The sequence below is a fragment of the Pongo pygmaeus genome, chromosome 5 (genome assembly GCF_028885625.2).
Source record: "Pongo pygmaeus isolate AG05252 chromosome 5, NHGRI_mPonPyg2-v2.0_pri, whole genome shotgun sequence".
Classification (NCBI taxonomy): domain Eukaryota; kingdom Metazoa; phylum Chordata; class Mammalia; order Primates; family Hominidae; genus Pongo; species Pongo pygmaeus.
The window spans coordinates 137,056,018-137,070,403 of record NC_072378.2 but is presented as its reverse complement, the minus strand read 5'-3'; the positions used below and the strand labels follow the sequence as shown (position 1 = coordinate 137,070,403).

At 40.0% G+C, this 14,386-nt stretch overlaps 1 protein-coding gene across 1 annotated transcript in view; it reads left to right on the top strand.

Annotated features, from left to right (window-relative positions):
* MAP3K5 (mitogen-activated protein kinase kinase kinase 5) overlaps positions 1-14,386 on the top strand; it is a 236,587-nt gene that overhangs the window by 79,445 nt on the left and 142,756 nt on the right. The window contains exon 4 of the mRNA XM_054491631.2: positions 9,598-9,621. Coding sequence (XP_054347606.1) covers positions 9,598-9,621 — 24 coding nt within the window. The remainder of the gene's footprint in view (positions 1-9,597; positions 9,622-14,386) is intronic.

The following is a 14,386-nucleotide window of genomic DNA, read 5'->3' as shown; positions in this document are numbered from 1 at the left end:
AAAATTACCACATGATCCAGCAATTCCTCTTCTGGATATATACCCAAAAGAATTGAAAGCGGGATCTTAAAGAGGTATTTATATACCCACGTTCATGGTAGCATTATTCTTAGTAGCCAAAAGGTGGAAGCAACCCACATATTTATCAACAGATCATTGGCTAAACAACATGTGGTATATACATATAATGGAATATTATTCAATCTTAAAAAGAAAGGAAATTTTGACACATGGTACAACATAAATGAACGTTGAAAACTACTGCTCATTCGAGCAGTTCTGTGATACCTAGGCCCATGATCTTTTATCTGCAGGCACTGAGGGACCCAGTCTCCTTTAGGACTTAAACATGGAGTCTTGTCTTTCTGGCATTCATTCATATCCATTTGAAGCAAATGGTTATAGTTTTGAAAATAGCAGTGATGTCCATGTGTAAATTTTGATGATTATACCAGTTTGTAAATTGGTGAGGACACCTGGTAATTTGTTACAAATACCTCACACTTAAATTGAATTCTTACCTGTATTTGGAGAATCTACTCGGATTCCAGAGTGTTCTTAAACCCATAAAAACATTTATCTCTTTTTTTGTTTTTACAAACAAAAAACAGTACTTCCTTTTGTTAAAGTTTTGCCTCCCTTATCAAAGTAAATAAGATGAATTTGGTTTTAGCTTGAGTTGTGCATGGAATTAAAATTTTTATTTTTCAAAGGTTTAGGATTCTTTTAGTTTAACGAAGAATTTTTTGCTGGATTCTTTTCAGCATTTTAAAAATTATCAACTTGTTAGTGGTACAAAGTACACATTTAGTAAATGTTTTTTAAAAACATCCTTGGAAAATATGATCCTATAAAGTGGTTTCACAATTTGTGAACCGGAAACATTGGCCCTACCCCTTTTTAATAGTGCTGCCTCTGGACATCTCTGAAAGTCTCTAGCTTACTTTATAACCAGCTGTTGATTTAAAAACCCTGGGACTCTGTACTCTTCCTGGTTCAACGTTGCTATCCCGTACACTTCTTTTCATTTGGTAGAAACAATCTTATTCCTTTATTTTATTTATTCAGAAATGATCTAACTTTCATCTAAGCTATAATCATTCCATCTCAAATTGGGGAAAGAAAGAGGTAATTTGTGGGGAGGAGCAAATAAGCAATTCATGTAACACTGCTTTATGAAGGTTTTCTCTGAAGATCTTGAATTGACAAGCTAGATGAATGATTTATTTAGCAGGAGTTGACTTCCCAATTGTAGAATCACTGAGGTTATTGAAAGGGCTCAAGACTGGAGAATTCAGCTTTCTTGGATGTCAATTAGCAATAGTATACCTTCTAAGGAATTATGTGTAGACTGGATAAAATATGCCCTTGCTTTCTCCTTCCTGATACCTCTTAAACCACCCTCACTCCTTGCCCACTGTTTTGAACCTCTTATTACCATTTTGTCTAAGAGGCGATGCACAATGCCATTATATGACTGTGGGCACCAGCTATTTTTCTCATTTGTAGTGACTCTGGTCATAGGCCTATGATTTTGAATACCCTTAAAGAGCAAGAAGGACTACCTCTGCACACAGAGGAAGGAGTGGGGCAAGCCTTGCTGGATTATCTTTCTTTTCATTTATTCTAAATAAATGACTCTTTCTGTGGAAGTTGCTCTTTTTGGCGTTGTAACCCATCACCCTCTTTGGGCCTTTTTAGAATATATCTTTGAAACTATTACTGAAATATGTGTGTGTATTAGTTCATTTTCACGCTGCTGATAAAGACATACCTGAGACTGGGTAATTTATAAAGAAAAAGAGGTTTAATGGACTCACAGTTCTATGTGGCTGGGGAGGCCTCACAATCATGGCAGAAGGTGAAAGGCACGTCTTACATGGCAGCAGACAAGATAGAATGAGAGCCAAGTGGAAGGGGAAACCCCTTATAAAATCCTCAGACCTCGTGAGACTTATTCACTACCACGAGAACAGTATGGGGGAAACCACCCCCGTAATTCAATTATCTCCCACCAGGTCCCTCCCACAACATGTGGGAATCATGGGAACTACAATTCGAGTTGAGATTTGGGTGGGGACACAGCCAAACCATATCAATGTGTAAAGTATGATTTACTGTAGAAAAATTCATTATACCTCCAACTTTAACAATACAGTTTAAGAAAAGTAATACATGCACTTGAATAATATGGCCCAATTAGGTGTTGCTGAAAGAAACAGCTGGTTAAAAAGAAGAAGAAGTTAATTATAATAGCAACACAGTATAAAGTGAAGTTTGTGTTAAAAAGCTCTGTTAGGCCAGGCACAGTGGCTCATGCCTGTAATCCCAGCACTTTGGGAGGCTGAGGCAGGTGGATCACCTAAGCCCAGGAGTTCAAGACCAGCCTGGTCAGCATAGTGAGACCCAGTTTCTACAAAAATTACAAAAATTAGCTGGTCATGGTGGTACGTGCCTGTAGTCCCAGCTACTTGGGAGACTGAGATAGGAGAATTGCCTGAGCCTGGGGAGGTTGAGGTTGCAGTGAGCTGAGATCACATCACTGCACTCCAACCTGGGTGATAGAGTGACAGAGTGAGACCCTGTCTCCAAAAAAAAAAAAAAAGCTCTATTAAATGCTTTATGTATAAAATGTCATTCGTCAGCATTCCAGCCAGTTTAGAGACAGATATCTACTTACGGCAAAGTTCTTCCACCAAGATATACTTATTTAAATATGAAAAGAAATTAATAGGGAAAGAAGAGAGGCTAGAATTCCTTTTAGGATTACTTTCCAGCTTTGGTATAATTTAACCTGATTTTTGGTACAGGTTGTTTTAATTGATAGGTGTTCATATTCAAGAGAAGGATGTGTTCTTAGCCCCCGTCATGAATAACATAGGTGTAAAAGGTCTCTAGACCTGGCAGTGCAGGAATTGAGTTGGAGTTGTTTGCTTTGGTTTATTAATACCTCCTCCTATAAATGGCTTTAAAGTACTGCAAGTAGTTTCATTAACTTACTCCATTTGGCCTTTACATAGAACCCAATGAGACAGACAAGTTAGATATTATTTGGATTGGAGAGATAGAAGGTGTTTTCTTTTTTCCTTTCTTTTTTTTTTTTTTTTTTGAGAGGTCTGACTTTGTCACCCAGTCTGGGGTGCAGTGGTGCCATTTTGGCTCAGTGCAACCTCCACCTCCCAGGTTCAAGCAATCCTCCCATCTCGACCTCCTGAGTAGCTGGGTGTGTAGGCATGTGCTGCTACACCTGGCTAATTTTTGTATTTTTTTGTAGAGATGGGGTTTTGCCATGTTTCCCAGGCTTGTCTCAAACTCCTGGGCTCCAGTGATCTGCCTGCCCCTGCCTCCCAAAGTGCTGTGATTACAGGCATGAGCCAATGCTCCTGGCCAGAATATATTTTCTTTACAGAAGAGAAATGAGACGTGATGATTTGTTTGGGGAACACACACAGCTAGTGTCAGGGCAAGGATAAGCCCCATATTCTTTGACTTGTCATCTGGTACTTTTCTCTCGCAGTCTGTCCACAGATTTCATATGTTCTGCAAAAAGATGATTTTCTAGGATTTTTTTTTTAAGATTATTGAGATTTTTTTCTTTTAAAGCTTGAGCTTTTATGTAGGCATAACATGTAAACACAAAAGTCCTTTGTCTCCTATCTATCTTTAAAGACTCTGTGTCACGGCTTCGTGACACTTGTGTTGGATTACTCTCCCCGAGTCTGCTCAGCCTGTTTTAGCAGTGTGCAGAAAGGGTAAAGGGGGTGTTTCTCCTTCTCAGCAAGGCCTAGGAGGCCCAGACAGCCCATCTGGTAGTTCCTTGTTTTGCTTTTTTGACACATTGAAGTAAGAAGATGGAGCTGAGGAGTATAGGGATTATTCTTCTTTTCCCCAGCTTTAATGAAAAACTTGCCAAGTTCCACTAGGACAGAAAGACGGTTCAGAATGGAAGACCCAGAAAGTCACCAGCCAGGGCCAGTTTCTTTCCCTGGGCAAGAACTCCAAGCCTGCTCCTTTCTCTTCTTTCAGGAAGCTGAAATCCTGGTTCCTATTCCTGCTTCTCCCACCCCAAATCTGATTTGACTTGGCCACCCCATGCCTGCTTTTCCCACTTCTTCCCCTGGCTGCAGTTACCTAAATTTTAGGCACAAAAACTTTCTAATGGTGGAAATACTCCATTTAGTCATCCCTGAGGTGACCTTTTCAAACATTGTCCCAGAGAGCTATCAAAAGTTAGTCTTTGCCTTCAGATGAGCCCTGGACTAGATTTTTTTTGTCTTGCTTCCCTTAGTTGGTTATCAACCAATACCAGAAAATCAGGAAAAAATTTTTTTGAATGTTTCTGGTATAGCCGGGGCTACGCTGACCAAAAGCCCCCTAAAGACCTCAGACAAGTACGGAGTTGTAGTGGGGTAATGCATCTTCAGAAATGTGCCCCTGGTAAGGAACTGGAGTTTACATTGATTTTATCTTCTTATTCATAGGTACTTGAGATGAAAATTTCCATGAGCTGATGTGAAATAGAGCACTTATGTCTTAAATTTATTCCCTTTCCTTCCCACCCCTCTTTAGTGGATTTAATACAAATTAAACATTCTCTGCTGTAGGTACCTTTCAAGGTCTTATTTGTTGTTTATTTGGATTGAGTTAAATGCACAAACAGTACCTTTGCTCCATTAAAGTTGATGCCTCCTTTAAGGTTACATGATAAACTGTGAATAAACTCTGTCTCCTTCAGGAGAACAGGATTTGTAGCCCTTTAGCTTCTACAAAGCATAAGCAATAGCTAACAAGAATTCAGATGTTACACGAATGATTTTTCTTTCCCTTTTTAAGAGATGGGACTCTCGTCACCCAGGCTAGAGTGCAGTGGTGCAATCATAGCTCACTGTGGCCTCGAACTCCTGGCCTCAAGCAACCCTCCTGGCTCTGCCTCTTGAGTAGCTGGGATTACAGGTGCACACCATCATCTGGCTCAGGAATGATTTTAATAGAGTTTTATAATTTGCAGGCACAATCTGCAAGCATAATCTGAAATGCATGCATTATTAGGTATGCATAATCTGAAATGAAGATGGAGGAGACATGTAAGAGGGTTATTATTCCAATGAGCAATTCATAAGGAAGACATAGCGTATTGGCACTAAGCCAGTAGTGGCCATTTGCTTTTCTATAGAGCCTTCTGCTCACTCAGTACTCACCACTGCTCCCTTTCCTGCCACTTCCATTTCTGTGCCTGGTGCATCAAAAACAGAGTCAAGGGTAGAATATCTTGTATGCTGGGGGAGCATGAGGGCGTCTCTCCTAGCAGCACAAGGACAAGACAGACTATGAGAGCCCTTTAGGCAAAAGCAAATGATGAACACAGCGTCGGAAGAGACTAGCAATCACTTAGTCAACTCTCTTAGTGTCACATTAGAGAGAAGTGAAATGGCTAGCTGGGAGCAGAGCCATATTTTACACATATCTACCCCTAATTCATAGTCCAATATTTTATACATTCATTAATTTATTCATTTATTCATGCTTTTGTAGTACCTGCTATATGTCATGACATTTACTAGACAATCAGTCAGGATACAAATATGAATAAAATACATGGTCTTTGCACCCCAGGAAGTCATGATGTAGGGTGAGAGAATCATAGGAACAAAAATGTGCAATGTAGAAAATGAAGTGCTTTCGAGGACCTCTGTAGGAGGATTAATGACAACACAGATAAAGACATAATCTACTTCTGTTGGGGGTGTCATGGAACACAGTGAAGGCCAGCTTCACACAGGACAGGTTTCTTATACATTGCACAGAGGATGCTGCACAGAGAGGATGGAGAGGGCATTTCCTCATTACTCAGAGGGGAAGAGAGAAGGATATTCTATCAAGTGAGAGCCATATTTGCAAGCGTATGGTTTGCTACTCTGGAGAGATGCTCCATAAATCAAGTTTGAAAAATTCTGCATACTGTGTTCCTGGCTTTGTGATTATCCAACATTTTTCAGCTTCCTTGTTCATGAGCCATTTCTGCATGTGTGCAATATTAACTATTTGAAACACCTGCAGGAAAAGCCACTTTCAACCTTCCTCTACAATGCCACTCATCTGTCCCTTGATTTCCATTCCTGGGGCATCCCCATTGACTAAGCACTTATTATGATGTCTCTGGACTTTTTCAGTAGCCACCTAAATGCTTTTCCCCATCAAATACTAAGTACTGGCCAGGCACGGTGGCTCACACCTGTAATCCTAGTGCTTTGGGAGGCTGAGGCAGGCGGATTGCTTGAGCCCGGGAGTTAGAAACCACCCTGGGAAACATGGTGAAACCCCATCTCTACTAAAACTACAAAAATTAGCCAGGCATGGTGGCACGCACCTGTGGTCCCAGCTACTTGGGAGGCTAAGGTGGGAGGATTGCTGGAGCCTGGGAAGTTGAGGCTGCAGTGAGCCGTGATCATGCCACTGCACTCCAGCCTGGGTAACAGAGCGAGATCCTGTCTCAAAAAATTAAAAAAATAATAATTAATACTAAGTACCATCATCAAATTAGTCTGTGTAAAACTTTAACAAAGTTTACCTTTTATTTATTTGTCCTTCTAAGGTAATACATTCACTTGCTACAAACATTTAAAAGTACAAAATGATATACAGTGAAAATTTATTATTTTACCTTTATCCTCTAGTCAGCCAACCGACTCCATTGGCAACCACTGTTATTAGTTTCTTATACATCCTTCCGGAGAGATTTTATGAATTTACAAATTAGAATTTCATTTTTCTCTCTTTTGTACATGAATAGGAGCATAGGATAAAAAACTGTTCTCTGCTTTTTTTACTTAGCAGATCTGGGAGATCCTTCTCTATCACTTCATTGTTTGTTTGGTTCTTCATTGTTTTATTCCAGTGTATGGAGGTACTAGTGTTTATTCAACTAGTTTTTAGATGATGGCCATTTATGTTGTTCTCAGCCTTTACTGTTACAAATGGTGCCCCGTTATGTGCTGATACTTCTTTGAACATATCACTCAGCTTAAAAAACACATTGACTGCCAGGTGCTCACAAAGCAGAGTACTTGATTGTAGCATTCAAAGCCTTCTTCAATAAGGCTCCAAATAGCTTTCTAATCTTCCTTTTTGTATGTGTCAAAATGAACTTTCTGCTTTAGCCAAATGACTACGTTCAAGGGTTTTTTTCCCCCCCAAGTACCTCTTTAATTCACTCTTCCATAGGTCCCCAACTGAACTGTCTTCTTTAGCTCCCTGTGATAACGTTTATTGTTCCTCAAATGGGCCTTTGCTTTACCTAGCTCTCTGGCCTGGATCCCAACCTTCGGGCTTTGCCTTTGGAGGTCGTGTCTGTCCTTCACAGCTTAGAGTTCCACCTTCTCTTCTGAGCTTCCCAGGCTTTCTCAATCTACAGGAACATCTTTCTCTGATAAAGCATAGCCCTTGCTGTCTGTGTCATTCTTTTTACTTTTAGCAAGTGTGCGTATACACACATTTCCTTCCAGACTTACGTAAATATTAAACGTGTACATGCCCTTTTTTCATCAGTGAGATTGTGAGGTATTGAAGAATATCTTTTAGTCATTTTTTTTTTTTTGAGTCAGGATCTTGCTCTCTTGCCCAAGCTGGAGTGCAGTGACACAGTCATAGTTCACTGTAGCCTCAATCTTCAAGGCTCAAGTGATCCTCCTGCCCCAGCCTCCCAAGTAGCTTGGTCTATAGATGTGAGGTGTGTGCCACTACACCCAGCTAATTTTTCAATGTTTTCTAGAGACAGAGTCTCATCATGTTGCCTAGGCTGGCCTCAAACTCCTAGTCTCAAGTGATCTTCCGGCCTTAACCTCCCAAAGCACTGAGATTTACAGGCGTGAGCCATGGCACCAGGCATTTTTAGTGTTTTGTGTACATCTTCATGGCCCTCAGAACTACCCAGTGCAATTCTTTCCTCTGTCAGTTTTTGTTTTCTCATCTGCTATCCTTAAACATTCAAAAATCTTACATGCTCCTTTGCATGAAAGCCCTCGTTGGTTCTTCTTTGCCCCCGTGTGGATTCAGCATGCTGGTCCTGGGCTGAAGATGATGGCCACTCAGCCGGGCCTCACCTGGCCACACTCTTCCCTCCCAGATCTGGCTCCTTGCCTCAGCCAGATGGACTCGCCCTTGAGGCTCCACAAATGCCTTACTATTTCTGTTTCCATGGCAACATTCATGCCATCCTTTCCAATATGCTGTTTCCTTTTCCCTTTTCTAAATGATGATTCCCCAACCTCAGTGAAGCCTTGATACAACAGGCTTTTCTAGATCGTCTCTCCAGTGTCTGTAGTCATGGTGAGGTATAGGAATAACAATACTGATAGTTAGCTTATATTGAGAGCTTTTATGTGTCAGGCACTGTATAGCTATATTATTTGTATGATCTCACTCACTCTTCACCACCTAGAAGATAGGCACACTGCCCATGTGTACTTATCCCATTCTTTTTTTTTTTTGAGGAGTCTCACTCTATCACCCAGGTTGGAGTGCAGTGGTGTGATTGGCTCACTGCAGCCTCCGCTTCTCGGATTCAAGTGATTCTCCTGCCTCAGCCTCCCGAGTAGCTGGGATTACAGTCATGCAGTCATGTGCCACCATGCCTGGCTAATTTTTGTATTTTTAGTAGAGATGGGCTTTCAGCATGTTGGCCAGGCTGGTCTTGAGCTCGTGACCTCAGGTAATCCACCTGCCTCTGCCTCCCAAAGTGCTGGGATTACAGGCATGAGCCACTGCACCCGGCCACTTATTCCATTATATTTCTTAATGAAAAACACACAAATTATGACTATTTTTTGTCAGATGTCTTGATTATCTGTGTGTGGATTTGCCGGTGGCCAATAGCCTTTATTTCTAGCTGCTCAGGATGTAACACACTGTTTTTTCCCCTCCCAGAGCGTGAGAGACATTGTGCTTAGGGAAAGCAAACTCGTTTTAACCTCCTCCCAAAGAGATGGTGGCTGATCAGGTAATCTGCAGAAATTATTTTTAGGTTATTCAGTTTGGGGATTTTACATATTTGTGTTGGTTTTTTGTTTTGTTTTTTAAGCCGCAGACAATACTTTTGTATTCTCCTGTCTCCTCCATAGATTGTAAACTTTTTGGGCCGAGCATGGTGGCTCGCACCTGTAATCCCAGCATTTTAGGAGGCCAGAGTGGGAGAATTGCTTGAGGCCAGGAGTTTGAGACCAACCTGAGCAACACAGTGAGATCTTGTCTCTACAAAAACAATTACTAAAATTAGCTGGATGTGGTGGCATGCACCTGTAGGCTTGTAGTCCTAGCTACTTGGGAGGCTGAGGTGGGAGGATCACTTGAACCCAGGAGCTTGTGGCTGTTCTGATGGTGCCATTGTACTCCAGCCTGGGCAACAGAGGCAGACCCTTTCTCTAAAATAAGTAGATAGATAGATAGAAAACTTTTCAGATGCAGGAACTGAATCTACACTTCCTAAAATTTCTAATTGCTAATGTCATTGTTAATACAAATTTCCCCACATAGTTCAATAAATGTTGTGGAATTATTCAGTTTTGTATTAACTTGTGGTATATTTTTTTTCTTGTTTTTCAGGAAATCATTTGCCAGAAGAATACTGTGAGTACTTTATTTAACCTTCCAGAGTTTTAAAAATATTTTCTTTTCCATTAACTAATCTTTGGTATTTTTTAAATCTCCACAAATTATTAATTTCTATCTCTGTTATTCCTCTTTAGATTTTCTGATATATCAATATAAATATGGTTATCAAAGTACTTCATTGTAGTGAAACTTTATTTTTCATAATGAGAGATGGCACTGATACCTGTCTTTTTCTGCATATAATTATGTTTTGGAAGAAAATGTTTCATAGTATATTCAGGCCAGGTATGATGGCTCACGCCTGTAATCCCAGCATTTTGGGAGGCAGAGGCAGGCAGATCACCTGAGGTCAGGAGTTCAAGAACAGCCTGGCCAACATGGTGAAACCCCATCTCTACTAAAAATACAAAAATTAGCCAGGTATGGTGGCGTGCTCCTGTAATCCCAGCTACTCAGGAGGCTCAGGCAGGAGAATCGCTTGAACCCGGGAGGTGTAGGTGGCAATGAGCCAAGATCATACCACTGCATTCCAGCCTGGGTGACAGAGTGAGACTATGTCTCAAAAAATAAATAGATAAAAAGAAAATATTTTATAGTGTATTCAATGTTGTGGAATTATGAGTGGCACTAAAGCAGCCTATATCCACACAGAGATACACACACATATGTGTGTATGTATATGTGTCTGTAGTATGTTTCCATGGCAACATTCATGCCATCCTTTTCAATATGTTGTTCCCTTTTCCCTTTTCTAAATCATGATTCCCCAACCTAAGTGAAGCCTTGATACGACAGGCTTTTCAAGGTCATCTCTCCAGTGTCTGTAATCATGGTAAGGTATAGGAATAACAATACTGATAGCTAGCTTATATTGAGAGCTAGCTAGCTCAATATAATATAATTACATATACACTGATACATAGATACCTTCATCTATCTTCTACTTGAAGAGATTAAGTTCCTAAGTATTGTATTCTGCCTCTGAGACCACACTACAGAATTCCTACCCTCCACACAGAATTAAACAAATGTGAAAACATGAGAAAAGTAAATTTTAAACTTTAAAAATGCTGCGTGAAGAAGAATTATAATATAAAGTGGAAACAGCCTTGTTAGGCCAATGGTTGTGACCAATGGTTGTACATTTATTTCAGAAAGTAAGCCAGTATTTAAAAACCTTAAAGAATGTACCTCTGCAACTCGGAGTGAAGATAATATACAATATATTATAAAAGCCTGCACAAGATTTAAGATGACAAAATTAACAATACAATTGGTCATTTCTCCTTAAATCAGAAATTTTAAGCCTTTTTTTATAGTAGTGATTATACAACTCTGAAGTAATTTTGAAACTTATGCTTAAGATTTAACCAGGGCAGAGGCATATTTCAGCATAAATAATGTTGCCATTATAAACTCTTATCCTTCCTATCTCAACAGGAAATTAGCAATTATTGCTTCATGCTTCAATGCACTGTTTTTAAATACTGTTTAATTTGTTAAAGGTGTGAAACTGTTTAATTTATCTCACACATTTTTTTAAACAAATATTGATTGGACATGCACTGCACGCCAGGCTTTGGGCTTGGTGCCTCAGGGTTCTCACGGGGGAGGCTGGAAGTGGAAACAAGCACATGTGTAACTGTTGTGTAGACAGTCTAATTGGTAGAAAATCAGCAAACAAAGAAGCAGACAAATTAGAAAATGAATGTAAAGTGATGTGCTAAAGAGAGGGTAGCCATTATGTCAGTGTCCTTCAGAGAAGGTAGCACTCCCTGAGACCGGAATGGCAGAAAGAAGTCCGTCCTGCCTAGCCCAGCTTGGACTTGTGGAGAAGCAGGCTGATAAAAGAACCAAATATTGTACATTTTGAAGAAGTTGCCCGCTGACTTGAGAGAGAGGTGTTGCGTTTCAGGTGCTGAATGTCCTTATAAAAAGTTGAATATTTCGAGCATCTGTATCAATATATTTGAATGCTGAGAGCTTTTCCTTCCAGAAGCTCATTTCATTTTCAACACACACTTCTGTTTACCTTTATGTAGTTTCTAAAAATTGAAAACCAGAATTGGAGGTTTTTTTAAAAAAAAAAAAAAAAACGGTAAAAATAATTAATTAGGGGCCAGGGCAGTGGCTGATGCCTGTAATCCCAGCACTTTGGGAGGCTGAGGCAGGAGGATCATTTGAGGCCAGGAGTTTGAGACCAGTCTGGCCAACAGAGTGAAACCGTGTCTCTACTAAAAATACAACAATTAGCCAAGTGTGGTGGCACATGCCTGTAATCCCAGTTACTTGGGAGGCTGAGGCACAAGAAGAATCACTTGTACCCAGGAAGCAGAGGCTGCAGTGAGCCGAGATCATGTCACTGTGCTTCAGCCTAGGCAGCAGAGCAAGATTCTGTCTTAAAAACAACAACAACAACAAAATGAATTAGAATAAGACTAGATTTTGAGCTGTGGGATTTTATAGCATGTGTTGTTATTTTATGACCATGCCTCAGTGTTTTGAAATTTAAGGAAACAAGGTCTTTGAAGCAAGTTTAAATATTTTAGAATGAGTACTTTATTAATAAAGGCAGTTGTTCCACTTAAGGTGTCTGTTCTTGATCACATAGGAGTTGTTTTTATTTACTTTGGATTATCAGCTATTTCAAACTATGGGTTTGGTGGCAATCTGCACACAGAAAATACAGAAATAACATTTCTAAGTTACATGTGAGCCAACTTGGGAAATAAATATTCCCATGCTATTAGTTTTCATTATTTTGCAAAAGTGCTTTTCTGGGCAGTTGTACCTTTTTGAAAAACACAACTTTTCCTCCACTGCATACTCATTGGGCTGTCTCTTAGCTCAGGCCCAGTTGAATCCATGTGGCTTCTGCAGCTTATCACCCCCCTTTTTTCCTGACATTGGCAATGGGAAATTGAAAAAAAAAAAGGTTGCTTTAGAAACATAGGAAAGAAACTCCAAAGAATGCACTGAAGCCTAGAACTTGGGAAAACCCTTAGCATGCTTAGGTATTTTCAGCAAAGATTCTGAAGCCTTATACCATGGGGTTTGTTTCAGGAACTGCTTTTCTCTGCTGTTTGCGTACTCATTATTACCCCTTTACCTCTCCTCTGCCTAACACACACCCAGATATCTGATAGTCATTCTCTCCCAGAATTAGTTTTACACAGGTGCAGTGTTCCCCATTGCCCCATATTTCAATAATAATGTCTGATAAACTAATATATGTAGTATCAAGGTTTCTGAGGATACTAATATATGTAGTATCAAGGTATCAGCTAAAACTCTGATACCACTTTTCTGCTTTATTGGCTTTTTGGCTCTTTGTTCTCATTTTGTAACTTGGAGGATTGAGATAATTTTCGTTTGTAATTTTGAGTTACGTTGCTTATCTACAATAGTGTTTGATTCTGTTGTTCTTTTAGAACAATTCTCATAGTTGAAGCTTTAGGTGCTTTGGAAAGCAGCCTCTTTGGTATCCTTGCCTTTCTTTTCTGCTTCGGCAGTAGCTTGGGTAAAAGGATTAAATTGGGCGGATGTGCTGTGGGATCTTGGTAACATTTTAGAAGCAGGACATGTTCACTTTCCCTTTTCCAATTATTGTTTCCTCTTCTAATTATTGTTCCATGGAGGAGAACTTGAGACAGGAACAATTTAGCATACTTGATTTTCAAATCAAATCTCACTCTCTGGAGGTTCTTCTCGTGCTTTAACTGGAAGTGAGGTTTGGTTTCTGCTTCATTACCTGACATACAAGAAGCAGCCTTAAAGGATAACATAGTCATAAATAATTAAGTCCAGTCATAAGGGCATTTGGCATTTCTTGCCTGTTTTCTGTGAACAGTCATTTGGCTCATACAGGGTTCCCGTAGAAAGTGACAGAAGGTTAGAGAGCAGGTGTGTCTGCTGTAAAGGCCACTCAGGAGGGTACATAACCCCCTAGTGGGAAGGACATGCCATCTAGAGAAAGAGTCCCTGGGCTGGAGTGCCAAACATGTCACAGACCAACTGTACAATCTCTCTAAGTCTTACCTGTCTCCTCACTTTTAAAATGAGGGCCGCAGCAGCTTCTTTGTAGGTTGTGACCCACTGACTTATGACTGTTCATACCCTGGCACACGCACATGGTGAATACATGTTTGTACTTATTACTTAAGTGCTAAGGGTAACAGAAATGCTGTATTATTCTCCGTATGCTAATATGGCTAGGAATGGATAACCTGGACTTTTTTTGTTCCCCATAACGGCAGTAGTCGGGTGTCCCACATATCTTTTTCTAGTTCTCAGCTTCTGCCTTTTTCTATGATTTTTCTCATAGAGGTCTCTCCCACTTCTTTTGATTCTACCATATCCAATAATTCTCAGGTCTGTATTTTGGCTTGAAACTATTTTATGTTTCAATCACATATTTCTAGCTCTCTTTTGGACATTTTCTCATTAGGTGTCGTACCCCACCTCAATCCCAGCCTCTTTAAAAGTGACTATTTCACCCCATCCGACCAAGTTCAAATCTCAACCTTTTGAAGTTCTTCTCATATTTTAACTAGAATTCAGATTCTTTGATTAATTACCTGATATACAAGTGTCTTGAAGAGTCATGTGTTCATAAATAACTTAGTCTGGTTCTGCTTTCTGAATTCTTGCTTTCTGTTAATGATACCACTCTGTATAGGTAGTCGCCCTTAGAATTGCAGAGTTGCCTTTGATGCCTTACCCTTTCTCAGGTTGTTATCAGTTACCAGATCCAGCTGATTCCTTCTTCAGTCAAGCACGT